This window comes from Lates calcarifer, linkage group LG6 (genome assembly GCF_001640805.2).
Source record: "Lates calcarifer isolate ASB-BC8 linkage group LG6, TLL_Latcal_v3, whole genome shotgun sequence".
Classification (NCBI taxonomy): Eukaryota; Metazoa; Chordata; class Actinopteri; family Centropomidae; genus Lates; species Lates calcarifer.
Genome location: NC_066838.1, coordinates 19,719,408 through 19,744,277, shown reverse-complemented (window position 1 = coordinate 19,744,277; position 24,870 = coordinate 19,719,408). Strand labels below are relative to the sequence as shown.

The following is a 24,870-nucleotide window of genomic DNA, read 5'->3' as shown; positions in this document are numbered from 1 at the left end:
CACAGTGCCATTCTGTGCTAACACTGTGCAGTTTGCTGTGTCAGGTCAAGTCATTATTGCTGTGTCACATAAAGAAAGATGAAGTGGCAGTGCTGTTGGAAGGGGCTTTAACTCAAAAAATGACATCTTAGTTTGTCATATTATACTTATAACAACATACAACTATTATATTACAGTCGATAACTGTTATTCCAGCTGTCGTTACATCAGTTTGAAAACAGATCTCAATACAGTAAAACAGAGATGTCTATTATGGCCTATAAACACCAAATTAATGCACCGAGAACTCACAAATATATGCAGGAAAGTCAAATGATGAGACTACAAAGGCTACAGGTGATTATACCTCGTCAGAGGAAGCAATGCAGAGGGAAAACAGACATCAAGATGAATCTAGACGAAATTACTGCCACCATTTATAGCATCCTACAAGTGCTGAGGATGTATAATCTCCAAACACAAACACAGCTGAGAGCTGTGGAGCAATCATCCAACATTCATCTGCCATAGCTCTTTTTTAAATGATGTTGCAGTAGTGTGACTGAATACCAGTGCAACTTCAACTACAGCAGGAATACTGAGACCATTTCAGCTCTACACATCCTCTTTTTCTGGTGCTCTAACTGTATACTGCCTTCTGCCGTCTCCCAGCACACACAATAGGCCTCTGTGTGCACGGCCTGCGGAATGCTGCGAGATGGCAGGGCAGTGGGATAGCTGCATGGTGAGGATGGGGGTTGGTGGGTGAGGAAGGGTGTGGAAGCTCGGAGGATGAAGGAGGGGGGTGGGGGGTGTTGGTTTGAGGGTAGGAAGGTAGGAAGGGAAAGAGATGGCAGTGACGGAAGGAGGGTGGTGATGGGGGGGCTGATCTTTCATGACTGTAACGGGTGCACAGAGGCTCCAGGGGTCTAGAGGGTGTCTAGGTTTCGGCACAGTGACCGCAGCAGAGGGGTGGCTGTGGTCTTCTGTGTACACACAAACTAGTGACAGGAGGGTGGTCAACAGCACCCACCTGGGGAAGAGGAGAGGACAGACAAGCCCTGAGGTCTGACTGAGGGTTTCACAATGTATTCTGTCCCTCATGAAAACCCGGTGTAGATGGTGTAGATGTTTCAGTTGTAATTATCCAAGAGGGAATCTAAGAGGACAGATGCGAGTGGCTACAACAGTGCATTGTTAAAAAAATCACTGTTGTTGAGACAAAAGAAAAAGCGCTAACTTTAAGAAATGAGGCCAGATACAGAAAATATTCAAAATTTCTAATGCAACAAGACTAAATAGCCACGCTAGCAGCCCCACGAGGATGTAATGCTCATTGCACACCTGAAAAACAATCTTGATTGTTGGATGAAAAAACGTAGAGACAACTTTGCTATTTTTGCCTGGGCAGAAAATGTCAAGTTTGACCTGTAGGGCTGTGCTAAGGGAAGAGCCATGTTATTAACTAAATCAAAAGAGTTTATCCTCTGTACAGTGGCCATTTTAGGACATCTCAGACTCAAGTTGTCTCCTAAGCCTCAGACTTGGCTCAGCTTTCACCAGTTCAAGCCGTTCTTTGGCAACTTCTTGCAGACTACGTCAGCCTGATCTGTACTTACTCTCAGCTGTGCTTTTAGTGGATCATTAGCATGCTCATGTGCCAACAATTAGATGCTGATGTGTAGCACATGTATTAAAGTTTACAGGTGTAGCTAAGAAACCCATCTTCTGGGGACCATGAATACACCCTGTGCTGAATTTCATGGCAGTTCATTGAATAGTTGACAAGATATTTCACTCTGGACCAAAGTGTTGGACTGATAGCATACGACATGGTTAATTTATAGGCAGGTAGGCAGTGCAGATAAGTAGGAAAAAAATAACATAAACATATAATATATGATTTAAATGATTACATGTTTAACTTAAACTTTAGTGAAATAATACAGGCCTACTCTGAGTCACTCAAAGGGTTCTTGGTTGCTGTAATCATTTCCCTATTCATACTGGCCGTGTGACTACAAAGTTATTGATGGGGGACAAAATGTGTTCTTAAGTTTAGCTGAGGCTAACATGAAGATGAGAAAACACAGCATTCTTTCTTTGTACTATCATTCCTCCAATGCAGCTCAGTAAAGAAATACACTCCAGAGAAGACACAAAAATTGAATTTCATATTGATATCAGCTTCAGTTAAATATAGGAATGCGTTTTTACACAGATGGAGGACTGTCTGTGGATTTTGTCCCCTATCTTACATTAGAGAGGGATCATTTCAGGGCTAGTATAAACAAGAGGAGTGATTACAGTGACCAAAAACTCAGTTCCAAACTAACCTTTCAAAGGGTTTTAATACATTTTGATGTTTACCTTTTACTTCTTATGTTTTGATATGTTTGATTATATGTGGTGAAAAGTTAAGAATTAAGAATAAACAACAAATTATGCAGCACACTTGGTCTTTCGTTAAGCCAACCAGGGTAGCCACAGCAACTACTCTGGGAACCACTATCTGTCAGAAAGATAGAAGATACATATATAGATAGACATTTTCTCTCTCACTTTCAGTGTGTGTCACTGTGTGGGTGAGAGTCAATTTAGGGACAAAATGGAATTCCTTTCACTCTGGGTGGCAAGGGGATAGTGGGTCTTATCCTTTAATTTGAGAGATGCATTTAATGATGCATTAAATCCCTAAAAGCATTTAACAGTTTCTAATTAGGAGCTTTGTTAGCTATGTTAGCTAACTATAACCATGCAGGCAGTCTTACATTTGACAATGTACAGGGACAGTTTAGACTTAACTGAAACTGGAAATGGGAAAGTGTTTTAGGCACATCAGTCCAACATGAGCAGTCTGTGGTAGTTTGAGTAGAATGTGCTTCAAGGCCCAGAGGGGCTCCAGGTGATTTAGAAAAATAAGCATGCATCAATTCCTGGTGGTAGTGTAATTGGTGTAATGTGGCCAGGACAGACGGATAACAGACAGATAACGAGGATAAGTAATGTGCTCCAGTGCTTTAAATTGCTTTAGAACTAATAAATATCTCTTACCATGTTCATTACAACACAGTTTCCAATAAAAAAGCAATGGCACTGAATTAATTTTGAATGAAGAGTGATATTAAAATCATCCTTAATCTTTGGCCATTTCACTTCAAATTATCAGATGCTGTTAACCAGTCGATATCTTAGATTTGTTTTATGATCCCAGTCTATAAAACTTGATCTAATTAACACACTATCTCATTACATTTCAGCAGCCATCTACCCCCTCGCCCTCCTGAAGTCCCTAAAACTGGCAGTCCAAAGTGGCCTCTAAGCCAGGGCTTTATCCAGACCTCCAGATTACTGAGCCTGAATCAAAGCACCAGACCCGGTATGTTTCTTTTCCTGTGTGAGGTGGAGGGGGGAAGAGGTTAAGTTTGTGCAGGCTTGGTGAGTGCAGTGAGGGGGGCTTTCTCACACAAGATGGAGGATGAAGGGACAAAGGTGGCATTCATTGGCCCAGGAATGGAAAACATTTTCTCCTGAAAACAGAGAAGCTACAACCAGCAGAGGTAGTGCAGAGAGGCCATGGGTTAGCATGCACCCCTTTGGAGAAGTCACATGCCTAGAAATGCAGAGAAGACCACCAGAACCTAGTGAGGCCTTGTTTATTTGGTAATGGAGATAATATCATGTCACCATCTAGAGTCTGTTTGGAAAGTGACACTACACAGTCTGCAAGCATGAGAAAAGTAGAATGTGAATGTTTCGAACGTGTGCTGTGAAACTGAACATGGGTGTGGTGGCTTATCATCTGGATATTTGATCATGTCCTGAACTATTTAAATTGCTTTCATAAGAAACTGCCTTGAAGAGAGCAGGAGGGATATGAATGTTAGCTCAAAAAGTAAATAATCAGCAAAAGATTCAGATTTACACTTGATTTCCTAATATATTCTGCAATACTCCATCACAGTCAGCCATTGTCTTACTGAGGAGTAAAAGGTGTTATGGCACTCTACATGCAGCATCTCACACAGCATCAATGACAGGAAGCTGGGCCTCAAACTCAAAAAATCACAAATTATACAATAAAGTGTCTTTGAAGCACCAGGAAACCTGACCCCCAAAAAAATCTCTCTAGAGAGGAAGGATCTCAGACACATGACTGTGATGTGTCCTCTCAACACAACAACAGAGTCAGAGAACAGAGACTGACTCAACCAGAGGGTCCTGGAGTGAGTACGCCACCTAGAGGACAACACAGTAAGGTTTCAGTGAGTCAGTGTGAGAAACTCACCATGGGGTGTCGCCATTCCACAACCGTAGAAATGACTCTTGTGATCATTCAGGGTGTCACCCTGAATCACCTATGGGTAAATTATTTACCAGACTAAACATTAAATGCATTTATTTGTCCATGTTTATATTAAACCACTAATGACAGAATAAATGATACCAACAACAGAATGCCACAATAGACCACTGGTATTTGAGATGGAAATCTTGAAATATATAGTTTCTTCACCAGAGCAACTTGTAAACATTATTAGTTTTACTATTGCCACCATTGTCATTTTTGAGAGTAAAAATGAAAACAACAGCATGATAATAATAATATTGTTTTGTTGTTGTTATTAGTAGTAGCAAAAGCTTTGTTAAGTAATATAAATAATTAACAGCACAAAAAGTTGCAGAAAACAAAAAAATCTTTATCAGTAAAACATAAGAAAATATATGAATGTACACAACATTAATTGTAAGAATCATAATTCCGGGAATGGTCTAATATCTAGGGTAACAGTTAAATCAACATGCTTGTTGGCATATGTCCACTTGTCCAAGGCCAGTTTATGTGAAATTATGTGACTTTGAAGGATAAAGCATGTTTTATCCTATTAGGTGAAAAAAAGCTGAGTACCCTGATCTAAGACTAGACTAAGTCCAAAGACTATAATTTAGGGATTATTATGGTTTTTACCGCTTTGTTAACCAGCAGCTGCAGTAGAAAGTCATACCTGGTTGGCTGAGTCACATACCGGCTTCACCCCACCGTCTGTGTCACAGCCACGCCCCCCGGCAACAGCCTGTACTTGATCTAGTCTGCAAGACAGCAACAGCTATTAAGGCTCCGAGGACCAAGGGGCACTGGTCACAAAAATCTCTCTAAATCAGCTACAAGGGGGGAAAAAGCACTTTTGAATTATTAAACATTAAGTCCTACTTATCACAATGCATTGCCTGAAAAGTCTGAGAACAGCTAACCCGGGAATCTTTCAACTCTTTAAAAATGCAGGGATCTCCGCCAGAGTTGGAGCTGACAACATTGTTTTGTCCAGGACACAGCAACCTGTTTCTCTACCCTGCTGGGTCGCAGCATCACCCCACACCAACAGAGCCTTTCATCACCAGACGGGCCCTGGTGTGGACCAAGGACACTCCAAGTAGGTCACAGTAGGCTGTAAACGAATACATCAACACTAATTACCCAAAATATTATTCACGTGGCTCTTCATAATTTCTCAACAATATTCCCAAGGCAAAACCAATCATCAGCACATTCCTACAAAATTCCTACTGGGAGTTTTAGCTTGGTGAACAGGTTGTTATAATTCATGCTAATGTTATATTATCAGTACTATACATCAGAAGTTGTTGTGCAGTAAAATATCTATATTTTTGGCCTATAACATCTACGAAAAACAGCACCAATTATGTGTTCAACTTGACATTTTTAGGTAAATACTCTTACCCACCGTTATTCGCATTTAGACGATCTCATTCTTGTCTGTTAATATGTGAGACTACAGCCAGAAGAGATTTAGCTAAGCTTTTTTAGCACAACGACATGAAACACCGGAAAAAACAGCTAACCTGGCACGGTTAAGTTTAACAATATGCCTACTAGCACCTAAGGTTTACCAAGTGACACTTTATTTATCGTTTGCTCACCCCACAAACAAATTAAGTGTTAAAATAAATTGCGGATTTAAGGGATTATGTGAGAGAGGTTACCAGCCTAGCACAGGAATCTCCTCTGGTTACCTAGCAACCAGTGTTGCCCAGGTGACATAGAGGTAGCTAAATTGTTCATTTTCATCGAGGAGAGTTTTTTTTCTTTATTTTTACATAGAGAAAAAAATAGGTTCTCTTCTCTGTTAAGTCTTTTGGATAATGCTTCATTAAACGTTAGAAGTCTTCCCCTGATTGAACAGTAGCTGTGGTAACGTGCCCCATTTTTTGATAATATTTTGGAAAATGAAGTACGCTGAGTTCCTGTTTAATATGTACCGTTTGGTGTCTTGACAACTGTTGATACCGAAGAAAACGTAAAAATGTGATGGTTGTCAGTATTGCAGCACCAAGAAGGATGGACTCATTGTTTGGTTTCTGTCCTACTGAGGCTAGTACAGATACTCAAAAAAAAAAATTTTTTTAAATGCACTATTAGTACTGATATTTTGGGGATCAATATACATTCATATTTAGTGGGTTAACTAAGTCACAATGCATTGATCTCATTTACTCTTGTTAACAAAGTGAACAAGCATTTCCCCTCCAAGAATTCAATTTAAAAAATTAAAAAAAAAAAAAAAAAAAACTATTAGACAAACATTTTATGATCCGCATGGAGTAACACAGTTACAAGGACTAGAGTGAAAAATTGCAGTTCATACCTACCTATTTTTAACCTATTTTTTTTAAACATTTTTCATCTCTTGTCCAGAAAAAGAAATATGTTTTATTAAAATAAAACTCAACAAGGTTAGTAATTCAAAATTCAGGTTTGTACACTGGATTCAAAGTATGCTAGAACCAAGTTGTAAAGGTACCTGAGAAAACCTACTGTCTCCAGAACCCTGTATTTATATTGTCTTATGCACACACAGTCATGGCATAGAGGTCATTGCTTCACTTGTGTACACACGTCTAGGTCAATAGCTGGATGTTTACCAATGTTTATATATTTTTTTACTGGCTGTGTTGTTGACATAAACGCTGGCACACTGCTCATGATTTTGGCTTGATCCTGGAACCAGCCCAAATCTAAGGATCACAGTATATTGTGTATTATGCTTGTTTTGGCAGAAGTCGGTTAATGTCCAGTATGGAGGACCTACTTTTCTACACCATCACTGAAGGCAAAGAGATGATCCCCCTCTCCCAGTTCATCTCTGTGAGTCAACAGCACTGTCACACTTCCTCTGTCACGCCAAGGATTGTTTTGACTCTCTCTGGCATACACTCTCTCCTTCAGCACTGTTGTGTTTCTTAACACTGTTGTGTTTCCTAAAAGCACCTTTGACTTAAGTTAAATCGACCTTGGGGAGTGAAATAGGAACCCACAACAGGAATACAGAGCGTCTCCAGCTGGCTGAAGGGTCAAGTTTAAAAGGTGTTTAGAAACCTTCTTATGTAATAGGATTAAATATAGCACTGTAGGTGTGACACTGGGGACCAAGGTAATCACCACTGGGGAACAACATTCATTTTTCACATTGAAGTTTTAATTATTTTGGGGCTGTAATTACAATATCTTAAAGTATTTTTAGGTGGTAGCAGCAGATGTGATGACAACCTCATTAGATTAAAGACATTTCATTTAAACAACAGAACCTAAGGGCTCACTTAGTGACAATGGTAGATTGTAAAGTACAGACCTCCCTACATGGACCCAAACACACACACGCATTACTGAAGAAATGTCTTCTTTATGTGAACCTGTGCCACAGTTATTTATATTTTCAAAGTCTTTCAAGGAGCTACTCCTACATAGCTACTCAGAAGATGAAAAGTACATAGACTGTGTGGTGTTTTTGTGTTCTCTGTAAACTAACAAGCTACTGCAAACCACTGCAGCCCTCATTTAGGCTCAACCTTTTAGGTAGGGCTCATAAAAAATGGACATGGACATCTGGTGACCTCAGTGTCTATGGCAACGCAGTGATTTTCAAAAGAAGCACACATTTAGGAGAAGAGACGTGTGTCAACACAGGTGTCCTGTTGTTACGCCATGCATGACTAGATGTGTTTGTGTAGAGGTGACTGGAGCAGGACATAGAGAGTGAAAGTGTTCCTGCATATCGGTTACAGCAGTAAATGCTGTCACATAGATGTATAGTCAGTCTAGAAGAATATTTCTTGGTAAAAAAAAAAAGAAGTAGTAATTGTTCTAATAGCCAGAGTAAGCCAGAGCTAGGGTTCATTAATTTCAGTTTCAAATCACTGTACTAATATTAAGAAAATTAAATTTCAAAGAGTTTTGGAAACAAGCTGATTTGCATTGGAAATAACTAAAAAACATTTACCCCATTGACACATTTTCATTTCTCATTCTCATTCATTTGGTTTTTCATTTAAGAAAATATACTTTTTCCCAATTATAATGCCCAGTTAAGATGGAGTTATGGAGCCATTACTTTCACTTCAGCTTAGATAGACAAGACAGAAAACAGCCAAAAAACTTAAAAAAAAATAATTATTTAAAAATTAATTGTCTAGTCTTTAAAATTAAAGAAAATCCAACATCATCCAACTTCCCAAATTCCATGTTTACTCAATTAAATTTGTTGTATTTTCTGAAAAACAGTCAAGAACTGAAAGATATTCGGTTTACTTATCATAGTAGAATAGTGGAATGAGTAAAATCTGAAATATTCACCTCTGTAAACCTATAACCAGTGAATTTTTGGCATTTTAGTTGGTAACATGACTTTAACAATTAATCAATTATCAAAATTGTTGTTGATTAATGATGATTCAACAACAACAAACAAATCAATTAATCAAATAAGCTTCAGTCTCTTCATTACAATGTGTATTAATTAACAGTTTAGATTAATTATATTGACATGTGTTTTTAAGATGCAGATTCAGGTACTAGATTATTTCCTCAGGAAAGATATTAGCTTGTCTCAAACAATATATTTGGCTAGCCAAGCTCCCATTCACAAGTCCTGTCTGTGTCTGTTTTGGTTTGTTATTCCGTTTGTGATGGCAAGACTAAACAGAAAACCTACTCACACAGTCAGTCTAAGGATAAGACTCTAAAATAAGCACAGAGGTACGATGAGCGCAGCCCCAACTTCGGCATTTCCTGGCCTGAAGCTAAGAACCACTCACAGACATTCAACAGCAACTGCGAGCATGCAGCCATGTGCTTGGTCTGTTTACTCACTGAATGAATTACCAAATGAGATGACTCAAAAAACTCATCGGAGCCTCTGTGGTCAGGAAGGTCGTGCCCACGTTGTCCCCAAAATAGATGCACATGGTTCATACATACGTACTGTCAGCCTGACATGTGACTGGGGAGAGGGATTCCAGTGAGTTTACACCTGTGTTTCTTCCTCAGTGCTATGTGGGCGCCCAAGAGCCTTTGAAGTCCCCTAACTATATATTCCACCTACACATGTTTGATATCCTCCTAATTGACATCATATAAACACTACTGTGCATGTGTATTCATTTTCTCTAACTCACCTCAATCCCATCCTCTCTAGGCCTTAAGAAAAACGGGTCTGTTGACGTCTGACCCTCGGCTGCGTGACTGTGTCTATCAGATGCGACAGTCCACGCGTGACTCTACTGGGCCAGTCATGATGGACAAGAAGCTCTTCAGAAGGTGAGAAAAGTTTTGTTTATTTATGGAGACAACTTCAACTTGCCTACATGTAAAACGTAGGCAGAACAACTTTGTTTTTTCCCTTTAATAAACACTGTTAACATCACTGCTGCACAACCAGTGTTATCTAGTGTTAATTCGTATTTTCTACTAGAGTTTTCTTACCGGGAAGAAAGGCAGGTGCAAGGCAGAAGGTTAGGTTAAGGGTCTTTCATAGCTTTTTTTAATGGTTATGTAAAGGAGGTTATCTTTGGTCAGCTATTTGAGTCCAGGAGACTGACAGAGACAGGCGTTTTATGGATGACAGCTGCTACTAACCAAATTCACATGCACACATGCTGCCAGCCAAAGCAGTAGGGTGTGGGAAGACAAGGGAGCTCTCTGGGGCTGTTAATGAAAGGGCATCAGTGTGGTTGAACTCCAGATGAGGCAAGTACATTAGTGGACTCAGCAGATCTATAAGCTCCATGCAGACTGCTATCCAAACAGTATCATTTCCAAACTGACAAGTGTAATTCACTCAGACCCTTTGGCCTGGAACAGTAAACAGTCTGGTCCTTTTCGTCAGGCCCAATTGGCTGTATCTGTCTTCCTTTGCTTGTTTTCTGACATTTGTGAGGTTATCCATTCCTGAAGAACACTCAAGAGCTCACTATAAATATACTACTAGAAATAGAGGGAGCTATCTTCATTTTTTTTTTTTTAGAAAATGACCCATATGAATAATGCAGGCTCTCTCCACTCTCTCCTCCTGGTGTCCCAAAACCTCACGCTAGCATTGCCTTGGATTAGTGAGGGGTTGCAGGCCAGATATTTTAGTTCAGACTCACTGTGACAGAATGTACATACCTCTCCTTGAGAATCTACAGCACTGCTGATCAATTACAGCAATGGGACTGTATAAGAAGTATAAGAATCTGCTGATATAGGCAGGTGTGTTTGTGTTCCCTTTTAGCTAGGTGTTTATTGGCATGATGCTGCTCACGTTGAAGGTGATGAAAAAAATATGAAAGCCCATTAAAGAGTTGAACATTTCAATTAAATAGAAACTAATTAGAATTTCAGTGAATTAAAAATATTTCTTAGGCAGTACCAGTCTCAGTGAGTCAGAGAAGCTTAAGTGTTTTGACAAATTATTGGATTGAATTGCTAATTCAAACTGCAAATGTTTGGGCAAATTACACATTTTGTTGATTGCTTTTTTTTTTTTTAAGTAAAAAGCTGTAAATACAACCCTTGAAACAAACAGACATTGAAAATTAGCCTTCTTCAGATGTTAATACTGTTACTTTTTATTTCATGAGCTTAAAAAAACAGAAATAAATTGAACAGTAATTGGGACATGTGCAAAGGCTTGAGCACCATACTAAGTCAGTACTTAAATCCCTCCTTTGGCAGATATCACAGCCTGCAAACGTATTTTGTAGTCAGCTAAGAGTCTTATTATTATTATATTATTATTTTCACCCACTCTTCCTGCAGATCACTTCAATTTTGAGATATTTTTAGGCTGTCTCTAAGATTTACACCCATACATTGATATATGATATGTGATATTCACATCGGAGGACTGTGAGGGCTGTTCCAGAAACTCTAGCTTGTGTTTCTTGAAGTGGTTCACGATCGATTTTGAGTTCTGCTTTCGATCACTGTCCTGTTGTAGAAACAAGCCTCTTTTATGCATCTGCCTTTGAAGTGTTTTATACCTCACCCCGTGACATCAGTTCAACCATGTGTCCTTTTGTAGGTGTGTGGGCAACAACATCATGCTGCTCACTAAGGCTTTTAGAAAAAAGTTTATTATCCCCAACTTTGAAGAATTCACCCAGCAAATTGATAAGATGTATGACAGTGCACAACAGCAGGAGGGAGGACAAGTGAGTAACCACACATATTGAGTCTGCATGTGCTTATTCATTGTAGCACACTTTCAGTCACATTTCCTTTTCTTTTTTCAGGTAGCTGATTACATTCCTCAGCTGGCTAAGTTCAGCCCTGATCTCTGGGGTGTGTCTCTGTGCACAATTGACGGTCAGAGGTACAGTAACAACTTAACTTCAGTGTTTGTTTCCATTCTGATATCCTCCACTGCGTGTACCACCTCACTAACAAACCTCCATTTTTGTTTTTTTTATTTTGTTTCCATGCTTCTCCATTTCATCCCCATGTGACACAGACACTCTGTGGGTGACACCAAGGTTCCCTTCTGTCTGCAGTCATGTGTGAAGCCCCTGGAGTACGCCATTGCTGTGCATGAGCTCGGCAGTGAGCGCGTTCATCACTTTGTGGGCAAAGAGCCCAGTGGATGCAAGTTCAACAAACTGTCCCTAAATGAGGATGGTAAGTGATTAGTGTAATCGACACCAGTTGTCTTTTCTACACAAGAACAAGCGATAACAGTAATGCTGAGTGTACATAAGATAAATCCTAAATGAAACTACACAAAAAACACCTTCTTTCCCAGTCTGTTATTGAGAAATCTTGGAAGCTCTTCTGTGATTTCAACAGATTCTAGTTGTTGACAACAGAGCAAATAGTGCAATGGCAACACATCGTTTCACTAGAAAAAAAGTAGTCCAGATGGACATCAAGCTAGACTGTGTACAATTTTATCACCTCACCTTTGTAGCCATTTTCTATTACATACTCCCCTCTGAAGCAAACAGAAGTGTAGTGTATGTCTTCAATTTATTAGCTGATGTTACTCTAAGCCCCCCTCATGAAATATACTTTCTAATCTCAACAGTTTATTTCTCTTGTGGTTAGGGACAAATCAATGATAGCATGTTCTCATTTCCTGTGTAGATAAACCTCACAACCCGATGGTGAATGCTGGAGCCATCGTCATCAGTTCCTTAATTAAGGTAAAATCATCAGTCTCGTCAGCATTGACTTCACTGATATGATTGTAGATGCTTGCTAAACAGGCTTCTATTTTAGAATATGCACACAAAACATAATATGTAGTTGATTGTCATCAATCAGGGTATCAGGGTTAAACAAAGAGTGGCATCTCAGGAAGCAGCATGGCTGAAAATGGACTCTGTTTTTAAACCCAGAGCTTATTAAATGCTTTCCCTGATCAATTACTAATCTAACGCTGCAGTGTCTGGCTAGACTTAAATACAGTTCAAAAGGGTAATCATCTAGGCCTTCATGAGATCACTGTCTCCTGCATTAATTTTGACACATTTCACCCATCAAAACATGTCATGTCATACTGTGTAACTCATGCAACCCATGTTTATCTGAAATTTGTCTGAGAACGTGATTGTGACACATGAAAGTGCAGCTATTTGCAATCTGTGTGTTGCAAATCACTTTTGTTAGTTGTTAGGGTAATATAAAGACACATCTGAAAATGGTGTTATCTGTTGCTGATGTTTGAGAATCAGCAAGCAAACTCACTTGAAGTCACTGAGGTATGATGTCAACAACAGCTATCATGTATCTAATCGCTCATCTATTAGCTGGTCACTTGAGGCCTAAGGCAGCTGGACTATGGTCATCACCATCAGACTGACTCACCCTCAAACTTATTTGTGAGCTTTGGCCTTATTGTAAGACATGGGGGTGGATTTCACCCATATATAGTTGTTTGTGTTTCCTCTGTGGAGTTTTCCTGAGGTCTCACAGCTGACTGATGAGATATCCTGGGCCTCTTATCATATGTAGGGCAGATTCAGCGGCAAGGGGTGGGGGGGGGCCTCTGTGTTTGGGCCAGACAGCAGGGGCGTTGTGTGTGCCTCTGACCAATTACAGCCCTCTGAAAAGAAGGTGTGTTTGCCACCCTTCCTTGGGTTTGATTGGGGGGCAATATTGTATGAATATATATATATATATATATATATATATATATATATATATATATATATATATATATATATATATGGGAACAAATTTATATGTTATGTTCATAATCTAGTTGACAGATCAGGAAGAGCACAAGTGTGAAACTAAGTGGAAGGACATAAAATCAGCTCCTTTATTGGTCATCAGGTTTAGCCTCAGGTCATTCCTTCCACTCACACTAATATTTGATATAATCTTTACCCTTTTTAGGTAGAGTCATTAAATATGAATGTGACTACCCTCCCTGTTTGGTAGCTTTGCAGCTTGGTAATGATCCCTTACTGGTCTGTGAAATTCAAGCACAGCCATAAACAGCCCCCAGGCCAGAGTGAGCACATTGCCTCATGGACTAACAGGCACCAAGACATCATGTTATACTTCCATGCCCACCCAAGATTGGACTCTATGCTTCACTGTACTCAAACACTGCCATCTGTAGGGGCTTAATGTCTCTTTCGTGTACTTAAAACTGACATCAGAAAATGTTTTTCCCCCTCTCTTGACAGCCTCATTCAAATAAAGCTGAGAGGTTTGACCATGTAAGTAAATGCTTTTCATTTTCACACTTTCTTGCTACTTATTGGCTTGGTGTCCCTACTGAACTGTCTGAAAATACGATGTTATTATAGGTGATGGAGTTCTTGAAAAGCATGGCTGGTACAGAGTATGTGGGCTTCAGCAATGCAACGTGAGTACCATGCCTCAGTAACTGCAACATAATGCTTTGGGAAATGCAGTTTTCTCATACCTGTTATGTTCTTGCAGTTTCCAGTCAGAGAGAGAGACTGGTGATAGGAATTATGCAATTGGTTATTATCTCAAGGAGAAAAAGGTGAGTTTTTCTTGTGGTTTCTATTTGATATTAAGTGCTTGTTCAGTGCAAAGTTCAAATGTAGTAGCCTCAGTATACACTGACTCTGGGCTGTTGTCCTTCCAGTGCTTTCCTGACAATGCAGATATGATTGCGGCCCTTGACTTCTACTTTCAGGTGAGACCATTTTTAACATTTTACAGACATCAGAGTGGTATTGACCTTCCCATTTAACTCTCAGTAATAAAGCAAACAATTAATAAAATGATAAAATGTCAAACTGTTGTTTCAAAACTGTTCTAAATGCTTCTGCAGTTCAAAAAGTTTACATTTTCTTTATTTTTCTGTCACAGTTGTGCTCCATTGAGGTGACCTGTGAGTCAGGAAGCGTCATGGCTGCCACACTGGCCAATGGCGGTATCTGTCCAATCACAGGGGAGCGTGTGCTGAGCGCTGAAGCAGTTCGCAACACCCTGAGTCTCATGCATTCCTGTGGCATGTATGACTTCTCAGGACAGTTTGCATTCCATGTGAGTCACTGGGAATTCAGTGATCTGTTAGCCTTTTGTCATTAGCTGTGGAAGCCCTCTTGTTTTCTGTGATTGTTGTTTTAAATCAGTCATTTTGCTTGTTCCTTCTGTTAGGTGGGTTTGCCTGCCAAATCAGGCATCTCAGGTGCTGTACTGCTGGTGGTCCCCAACGTCATGGGTATGATGTGTTGGTCCCCACCATTAGATCGGCTCGGAAACAGTGTTCGTGGCATTCACTTCTGTCAGGTACGCAGTCGCCATCACAGTGTTATTAATTTGTCTTTATCTGTCTGTCTTTATCTGTCTCTTTCTGCATGTTTTAAAAATTCCATCTTATTCAACATCTTATTCAATTTACCAGGAACTGGTGTCACACTTCAACTTCCACAATTATGACAACCTGAGACACTTCACTAAGAAACATGACCCCAGAAGAAGATCAGATGATGATCCAGTAAGTTCAGTGCCGTAAGTGTAGGTTCTTGGATTAAGAAACACAGCGGCTTCTTGGCCTGACTTTGAAATAATGCAGAAAGATTTTTTATGTTAGTGTTTTAAAAATCCACTTTCATGCAGCAGTGTTTGCATTTTGATCCGTTAGAACAAGTCGGTGGTGAACCTGATGTTTGCAGCATACAGTGGTGATGTCTCTGCTCTGAGGAGGTGAGTAATAAACAGAAACATGGCCTTTCTTTCTTCATCACCAGACCAGTAGACAACAGTTGGCTTCCTGGCTTTAGCTTTATGATTTACAGACATATGAAAGTTGGATCTATCTTCTTGTCTAACTCAAGGCAACAAAGCAAATAAGTGTATTTTTCCAAAATGTCTTAACTATTCCTCCAAAACTTTTCTTGTAAAACCCAAAAGAGCTCAGTCACTGCTTTGAAGGAGATGTTCTGCACTCATGTAGTTGTAGGGATACTCAGCTCTTTCTTCGCACAGTTTCTGACAGTTTGCCGTCACTCGCGTTAACCTTTCCATGCATGCTCCCTCTGCTCTCCTCTGGTCTTTTGTTATCCCTCCAGGTTTGCCCTTTCAGCTTTGAACATGGAGCAGACAGACTATGACTCTCGCACAGGCGCTCCACATCGCTGCAGCTGAAGGTGACGCTTCGTTATTAGTTCATTCATTCCTCAATAATCTCGGCTTTGATATTCAAACAAGAACAAATGAAGTATGGAATTTACATTACAATGTCTCAGTCTGGTTTGGAAGTATGATCACATGGATAAGACTGACTTGCCTGTTCTTGTCTTTATGTGGGATTGCTCCCTGTTTTTTTCTTTCAGGTCATTTGGAAGCTGCAATCTTTCTGACTGAAATATGCAAAGTGAATCCCCACATGAAAGACAGGTAGTGATTTCAAATATAAACTCTTTCATCTCATATTAGATTTGAAATGATAGAAAAGTAAGTTCATCTCCATATTACTAACTATAAATCTATCCATCTCCATATTTCATTGTGTTATCTATCAGATGGGGTAACACACCCTTAGATGATGCCATGCAGTTTGGCCATGATGTTGTTGTTTCAGTCCTGCAACAGTACCAATGTGAATACACTGACAACAACTTACAATGCGACACAGAGGAGCAGAAGACCACACTGGATACGTTGAAGAGCATTGTTTAAACCACAAGGGATCATAAGGGTTTGTAATGGAAATCAATTAATTATATTATGTACCTCAGATTACTGAAAGGACACAGGGTGATTGAGAGAAGTGATGAATGAGTGAGTTTATCGGACTGTTGATAAGCTGTAGAGTGCAGGATTAATTTCCTTTTTAGTGCATCTCTGCAGACTGGAGGTTTGGTCAACAACATAATATATCAATAAAGCAGCACATAAACAGGCAATGTGTTGCAGAAGAAATTATAGTAATTTTCTCCATGATTAGGATCTTGCAACATTAATAATTTTTTCTAACAAAAATAACACTAGAGATGTAAATATCAAATATATTTTGTTTATTTATTTTTGGAAATATATTTTGACTTCATCATTGTTATTTAATCAAGGGATATCATGCCCCCTGTAATAACTGTATAAATATTCCCAGAGCTGCTTTGTTAATTATTCTACCTCAAGGGGTAGGTGATTCAGTTGCATTTGTGCTTTAACACTGGAGGGTCTCATTCATTGTAGTTGATACAAGTTCATTCAGGCCAGTTTATTCACCACTCATACCTCTATTGTAGTCGTGCAATAGAGTTGTAGTTTTTTTTTTTTTTCTTTTCAGGAGGAATTACACTTGCTTCATTAGCGTGACCTCTTTTTATTGGTTACTTGTGTGTCACAGCAACATCTGCATGTCTCAGGTGCTGGGAACAATGCACATTTGGGTTACTCTAGCACAAAATATATAATGAAATTATAGTGTTGCGAAGTAAACGCTGAGTCATGTTTGAAGTGATGCTTTTTGACCTAAGGAAAATTAAAGCGTATGCACAACTAAATCATGTGATAAAAACTATAAATTACACAGTTGAATCATCTCAAATGAATGTGGTCTATTCACCGTTTTATTTAATTTAAACTCTGGCAAAGAAATTATTCCACAGCATGACTTTAGCTCTTAGTCTGTCACTGTAAATATGTAGCTTCCTGCTGTAAATAAAAGAGGAACGTGAAAGTGGTTTCAGTGATGTTATTTTATTAAAACAATATACAATATGAACACGAGACTGAAAAAGGTTTTGTGCTGTGGGTAATGCCAGAACACAAAGCGTAAAAAGAGCAACTTGGCAGTTAATGTTCCTCTCAAAAACAACCATTCATCCTTGTCACGTCAGTTAGTCTGAGAGGTAATACATGAGGTACACAAAAACAGCTTATCTGATATGATTGCCTGAGGCTGGATGACATACACAAAGTATGAACTTGCATTGTTAAGAGTCATGATTATGAACCAGCTGGCCCTCAGAAAATTAACCATCAACTGCAGTTAAGCTGTAAATGATTCCAATGGAAGATATTGCTTTCTGCATTTAAAATAATGTTGTGGTAAGTGTTGCCATGGTACTAAACCCAGCACACTTCCTGTCACAACCATCATGATCACAGCCATCAAGGTTTATCCTGCCTCACTTTAGACCTTCGGGCTCCTCCAGACCAGAGTGTGTGAGCAGCTCTCCATCCCAAAGTCCAAACGCGGGGCAGAGAGGAGCCTTGAACTGTGCCCTGATACTGTGGATGATCCTGGGCTTCTCGACATCCACCAGCGCCAGGAGCCCCACTTCATAGTCGAGCAGGATGCCCACACGGTCCGGCTTGCCTACCAGTGTCACGGGAACTATCTTATTGCTGGTCATGGCGAACCACTTGCGCTGAGCGTAGCCAAACACCCAGGAAGAGCTGTTAGTGCCCACACAGTCGTCTCGGGACATTGACGCCTCAGCCACACCCAGACGAAACTCTTGAGACTTTTTCACCGTCACCTCCCAGTAGTGTCGTCCGCTGTTTATCTTCTCATCTCCAAACACGACGGCCCAGTCTCTGAAACGCTCCGGGTTGTCTTGCACCTGGCTGGGGTCCAGGCCCAGCATGCGGTAAATGATGCCTGTGTCTTTCTTGAAGAGGTCCAGACTGCTGTGGGCTGTTCTCTCATCAAGCCTGAACTGCAGATCTGCAGAGAATAACAAACAAAAAGGGGAATGTATGATGACTTTTCATTTGATGAGTCTGATATTTAATAATGAAAGCCTCGCTGGAGTCTGCATTAGTACCCAAATCATGGCTGACTTGTGCTGTCAGAGTCTACAAAATATGTAAATGTATTATTCATGCTCTGTGCTTACAGCAGATCAGGTCTCTCATAAAACTGTGTAAACCAGGGGTCTCAAACTGGTCATGGAAAAGTTGTATAACCCTTTTTCATAGTCGACATTTTAACTTGTCAAACACAGGTGTGACTGATGACACTGATTGCTGCACTGCTGGAAAAGAGTCATCGTTACTGTCATTACTTACACCTGTGTGTCAAAAGTTCCGCTGTGAAAAGGGTTTGTGAATCAAATTAATTTAGGAATGATAAAGAAAAAAACAGTGCTCTGACACTGACAAAGCTATCAAATCTCAGCTCATTAATATTTATTCGGAAAGCAAAAAAGACCTGTCAGTTTAAAGATGGACCCAGACTTTAGAGAGGGAAGAAAAGAAACGCATCTGCCAGACACGAGATATGAAGAAAGCTCTTCCTCTCGAGTTCACAGTGAGTATAGCAGAAGAGCTTTAACACTGCTGACCATGTTGCACTGAATTCTGTGACCTAATTTCACCCTTATTCCCACTGTAAATTTTGTTTTATCAATGTCACGTTTTCATAGCTGTAATTGAAAATGTAGACAGTAACAGTGGTTTCTAATCACTGGGAAGCAATGAAGCATTTGTGATAATTTGTCCAGTTTCCTGTTAATAAGTTTGTTGGCACAGTGGTAATTATCATTTTCATTAACTGCAGAAAATGCAGTATGTGCAAAGATATTTGAACATCGAAGGAAATTTACTGTCAATCTATTATTGGACAAACCACATTTCAGATAAAGACAAAACCCAAACGCTGATTCAGGCAGTAATGTGTAAAAAGTTGCATTAATTATTGTTTTTTAAGTTTTATCAGTAAAATGTACTTAAACCGTTAAAGTAAAAGTACATGTTCTGCAGTAAAATGTCTCCTGTGACTGATAATTAATCTGAATTTATTAGATTCGATGCAGCAATATATAAACAGCATTTCACTGCTGTGCATTTACAGCTAGTTTAGCCCAGTAGTTCCCAACTGCAGGTTCACTGGGACATTAATAGGAAAGAAAACATGTTCTGATTTTTTTTTTTTTTTTTTAATTTGATAAATTATAGGAAACTTTTAGCCATTAGCAGTTATTTAAATGAAGATAACTGACATGTTTAGAGTTTAAATCTCTCACTAACAAGGAAAGAATGTTGGGAATTGATCTACTACAGTGATATATAATCTATAAGCAAGTGATTGTTGTTTTTATTGCTGGAAAGTAACTAAAGTGGTCAGATAACTAGTGGAGTAAAAATTACTGTGCTTCTCTCTGAAATGTACTACAGTACAAGCATAAAGTAGTCTCAAATGGAAATACTCAAGTGTGTATATGAAATGTGTAATTAAGTACAGTGCTTGAGTACATGATTTCGGACTACAGATCCTGCTACAGGTCTGTTTACAACAGTCAAGAGAGACATATCCACTCCACCGACTGGCTTTTTTTCCTCGACTTCTCAGGTTTCCGTTTTTTCTTTTTTTTTTAGTTCTGGCCTGAAGAAATGTTGACTGCTAACTGCACTACAGCCATACTGACTTTACTGTTGTGCCAGGAAAGGCGGGTTTTAACGGGAAAAGCCCAGAAATATAGTGAAACGTTCATCCTGTGCTGTTTCGCTCGGCTGCTCCTGATGGGACAATGACCTCTGAGCTGCAGACCCTGCTAGCATCTCCCCCTCTCTCTCTCGTTTTATTCTTTCAACTTTTATTAAAACATTAACTCACTGCTCCCCGTCGAGGTGGATACGTAGCATCTCCTCGCCGGCAGGCAGACAGCTCGCCTGTTTCTAGCTGACAGGGAGAGGACAGTCCGTCCTGCCAGGCGACAGAGACGAGCAGCACTCCGAGGCACCGCCATGTTTTCTCTGCTGCTGCTCACGTGCTTCAGTTCTTTCTGCGTATCAACATGTAGCTGCAGCGCGCTCTGCCGCCCCCCGCAGGTCTGGAGAGGAACAACACCAAGACCTGCTTGCCCACCGGGGTATATCAGCACCACGGACAGCAGCCAGCCTGTCACAACTGTCAAGACCGTGGCTGGATAAATCTGTTACGGGGCCACTGGTCCAAACATCCAACTTATCCCGTACCTGCCTCTCTCTAAATAAGCACCGTGTCGTCTCCAAGTGCAACCAAACCTTCTGATTATCTGCTGATCAAAATAGTGATTGTCGTCATATAACTTCCATAAAGAGCTAGAACAAACATGACAGGTATCAGACAGTGTAGAATAATGTGATTTTTAATAACTTTAGAGCTACTTCATGGGAAAAAAAAGGGGAAATTAGATGTTGAGGGGTTGAACTGATCCATTTTTTTTCTCAAGGAAAGTCCTCTGGCAATCAGTAAACACTGCTAACTCAACTATTATCAAAAATTATTATTTTCCCTTTCAAGAGTACCAGATTGCATGGTTCTTTCCAGGTAATTGTTAGTAAATTATGATATATAGCATATATAGCATTTTATTTCTCAACATAAAGGTCTGAGTCATGTCTCAAAGCTTTCTCCACACTGCCAAGAGCTTTGGTGAAGCAATATTGAATCATTTATAAATTTCTTTATTTTGTTGGCGTAAAATTATTATTTATTCTAAAAAGCCTATAATACAAATAAGCTGCATACTTTCTCAAGAACTTCATTTTATAAATCCAAAATCACAGAGTTGATGGTCATTTAATCCAAACTCCATAATCTGATAACAAACTCACTATGTGTACAGGTGGATTATGAAAACAATGGAGTCCAGGAAACAGACATGTAAAAGGCTCAACACCCTTTCTATTTTGTTGCTTCATTGTTTTGTAACCATTTTAAGTCTCTTTGTAGTCTCTATTACAGAGACAGCTTTGTTTGTGTTTTATAGATTTACTTTTAAAGTCATTGCATCAGTGGCTCCAGCTTTTGGACCAGCAATTTTGTGGAGCCAGACTTTTTTCAGTGGAATTGCTTGAAACTGGTTCTAGATTAGGTACTGGTGAAAAAGGGCTATTTGTGATAATTTTTGGTCATTTTGTGCCTTTTTGTGGTCATTTAAGTCTCTCTGTAGTTATTCTGTGTCTCTTTGGAGTTGGTTTATGTCTCTTTATAGTTGTTTTGTGTCACTTTATAATCCATCCATGGCAATATCATTATAAATGTTTGTTACTCTATAGCCCCGGTGGAGGAAGGTATTCAGATCATTTACTTAAGTAGTTGAGAACTTGAGTAGATGACTCGGGTTAAATTGCATTAAAACCCTGTACAGGTAAAAGAGGCATCAGACAACACAATATCACACAGTCACACATTTTGAAACCATTCACCTTTGGGAAAAGTTTTCTTAAGCTTCATAAATATTCAAAATTGAACGCACACTTCTGCATTAGTTATGGCTGTTTATGCTGGATTTGAGAGAACAGCCTCTGGGCACAGTAGCAAATGTACTAGGACTTTTAATGTCACAGATTAGGATTTTTTTTTTCTTCGTGCTGATGCATTCAAGGTGGGTAATGCATCTTTTATGACATGTAATAAATATTTTGTCATATTAACAAAGCTTGATTCAGCCGTGTTGCACAGCCAGATCCATTTTTCATGGCAGTATCCAACTGGGGACTAAATGTCATTGTTTATTCATGGTCCAATCTAAACATGGCACAGACAGTATCATTATTTTTCTTTCTTTTGTTGCTTGCTTTTTTTTTTTTTTTTTTTTTTTTTTGTGCCTAGTAATTACTTTGTTTTGAGAGCTACAGTTCAGAGACACTCACTGTCTCACTCAGCTACGCAGACATATAGGGTTCATAAAGTTTAGTGAGTGAAATCCTTGTCATCTCTTTAAAATTCAAGTTTGAATTATTTATTTTATTTATTATTCTACACCATACAAGTACATCCACAGTATTGAAGGAAAACTACTTGTTGTAATAAATTAGAGCTGAAACAAGTAGTTGATTAATCAAAAGAACCCGCTCTGGTAAATGTAAATGGGAACTGTCAGTTTTTGTAAGTTTGTAAGGTAACTCTTGTTTAACTTTGTTAAAATAATTTCCATGTCTAACAGCAGGTGCGGTAGTGTATACCTCACAGCACAGAACACTTTATGCTGATGAAAACAATGCTGAATGACACTATAGCCCAGATGTATCATCATGGTTTTGGCTGACAGATATTATCATGTTGCATTATGGGAAATGTAGGATCCAGTGCTTTCAGAGCTTGGCTCATGTACTAGGAACTAAAGGTCTGCATATCTTGGCCTCTGCTGCTTCGATTTTGACTTTTCTCTTTTAAAATCTGCCTCTTCTGAGACTCCAAACTTTATGGAAGTATAACACTGAATTGCTGGAGTGCCCCTTTAATGTCTTGTCTCAATTTTCTGCCTCTTGGTTTAGATCCAAATAACATCGAAGTTTACTTTTACTTTGTGCAGTGGTGTTATTTTCTTTTTCTTTGACTATAATGGGTGATTGTGAAGATTCTTATCCTCTATTCATCTCTTTCTCTCGCTAATGAGACAAATAACGCAGAAGGATGCTTACCAAGCTGCACATTTTAAATCACATTTAGCCACATCCTACACTGAAAGTCTCAAAGGAAGTCTCTGTCTTTCTCTCTCTCTCTCTCTCTCTCTTTACTCAGGCTGCGGTCTTGTGAAGTGAATATTTGAAACTACAGTAACTCACAGGTGAAGAGCAGAGCGTCAGTCCACTCTCCTCTCTTCTCCTCTCTCGTCCACCGCTGCTGCTGCTGCTGCTGCTGCTGCTGCTGCCAGACAGACATAAAAAAAAAAACTAGAGCGGAGGAAAAGCTCACGACTCGCCACCGACCAGACTAACCAACCGTCTGACTCCCATACACGTTTACAGATTCCTGAGTAAAGAAAAACCCCTCCTGATCTGACCTGAAAATCTACTGAGTGACTGAAGGGGGACGTGCGTGCAGCGAAGCTACAGAAGAACTCTCAATAAATGAGCTCAAGTGTCAGAAGGATTTCTTTCTCTTTTCGGTCTCCGGGTTTCCTCTTGTTGACGTGCAGGAATGATGCGTGCTTCACCGGACTTATAATCGACCAGCGGAATCGCGCAGGCTGATGAAACACTTTGACAATCCTTCTTTTTCTTTGCTTTCCTGCAACCCAGAGAGAAACCTGCAAAACATCACTGTAGCGCAGTGGTGATGGACCTTCGTTTTGACATCTTGGTGATGCGTGCCTTTGAAGAGTCATCCTGCTTTTGCACGCCTGCCTATGTGAAATGCGCTACTTTTGCTCGTGATTCCCTCTCGTCTGACTTTTTAAAAGAGCGAAAGATGCTCGAAATGTTTTTCCATCCGCGTGCATGAGAGATGGCGACCAAACCGCACCAAGTCCAACAGTGGTTTTCTGCACGTTTGCACCTGTTCGGGTGGATAATGACAGTTTATGCCACAGGTGAATAAACATTGGCTCAGTTTCCCTCAACAAAGAGTGTTTTTGAATCTGCTTTCGAGCTTGTTGCACAGTGACAATGGATCTCAAAGTCGAGACCGAAGAAATGGACTCGAATCAACCTCCACCCATAGAAGTTTTTGCGCACAGCTCGACCCTGCACGGAATCTCCCACATCTTCACGTACGAACGGTTCTGCATCAAACGCTGCTTGTGGGTCGTGTTTTTCCTGGGCTCCTTGACCTTCTTGTTGTACGTGTGCGTGGACCGGATCCACTTCTACCTCGAGTACCCGCACGTCACCAAATTGGACGAGGTCACGACCCCGGTCATGACGTTCCCCGCGGTCACTTTTTGCAACCTGAACGCGTTTCGGTTCAGTCGTGTGACGCGCAACGACCTGTACCACGCAGGGGAGCTGCTGGCCCTGCTCAACCAGAGGTATACACACACACACACACACACACACACACACACACCAGATTGTGTAAAGTGTAAAATGTTGCATAGCTGTTGAAACCTTTTTTAACTACATGTGGCTTTTATTTGTCTTTTTAATATCAAGTCATTTCCTCATTGAAACGCTCCACCTTTTCCTTTTTTCAGTCTATGAATAAATATTGCAGTTGTTGAAACTTGGTGAAATGTAACTACTTGCATTTCCTCACTGGTCTTGAGGTACTTTATTTGAGTATTTCTTAAAAAACAAACAAACAAACAAAAAAACTTACACTTGTACTCCGCCATGTTTCAGAGGGAAATATTGTACTTCTGACTCCACTATCACACATACTTGGCAGCCACTGTTAATAGATAAAAGATTTTAGATACAAAATCCACCATGATTTTATAAAATATGATACATTATTATAGATTAAA

The 24,870-nt window shown here is 39.7% G+C and overlaps 3 protein-coding genes across 3 annotated transcripts in view; 2 read left to right on the top strand and 1 right to left on the bottom strand.

Moving 5' to 3' along the window:
- The first annotated feature begins 5,074 nt into the window (after positions 1 to 5,074).
- Positions 5,075 to 17,426, top strand: gls2a (glutaminase 2a (liver, mitochondrial)). The gene is given in 19 exon segments (XM_018701158.2): positions 5,075 to 5,411; positions 7,057 to 7,144; positions 9,471 to 9,592; positions 11,340 to 11,469; positions 11,551 to 11,630; positions 11,769 to 11,932; positions 12,398 to 12,456; positions 13,951 to 13,983; positions 14,074 to 14,132; positions 14,210 to 14,276; positions 14,382 to 14,432; positions 14,609 to 14,785; positions 14,900 to 15,031; positions 15,147 to 15,239; positions 15,387 to 15,448; positions 15,814 to 15,865; positions 15,867 to 15,891; positions 16,078 to 16,141; positions 16,267 to 17,426. Coding segments are annotated over 19 exon segments (1,827 nt in total). The 5' UTR covers positions 5,075 to 5,199; the 3' UTR covers positions 16,424 to 17,426.
- Position 17,427: 1 nt separating this feature from the next.
- On the bottom strand, positions 17,428 to 20,497 carry spryd4 (SPRY domain containing 4). Its single transcript, XM_018701168.2, has 2 exons — positions 20,310 to 20,497; positions 17,428 to 18,419 (listed from the first exon to the last, which is right to left on the bottom strand). Exons 1-2 carry the CDS (start codon positions 20,440 to 20,442, stop codon positions 17,878 to 17,880), a joined length of 675 nt encoding a protein of 224 aa, XP_018556684.1. The 5' UTR covers positions 20,443 to 20,497; the 3' UTR covers positions 17,428 to 17,877.
- The window catches only part of LOC108900214 (acid-sensing ion channel 1), a 50,257-nt gene continuing 43,812 nt past the window's right edge, over positions 18,426 to 24,870 (top strand). The window contains exons 1-2 of the mRNA XM_018701164.2: positions 18,426 to 19,004; positions 23,205 to 24,432. Coding sequence (XP_018556680.1) covers positions 24,071 to 24,432 — 362 coding nt within the window. The 5' untranslated portion in view covers positions 18,426 to 19,004; positions 23,205 to 24,070. The remainder of the gene's footprint in view (positions 19,005 to 23,204; positions 24,433 to 24,870) is intronic.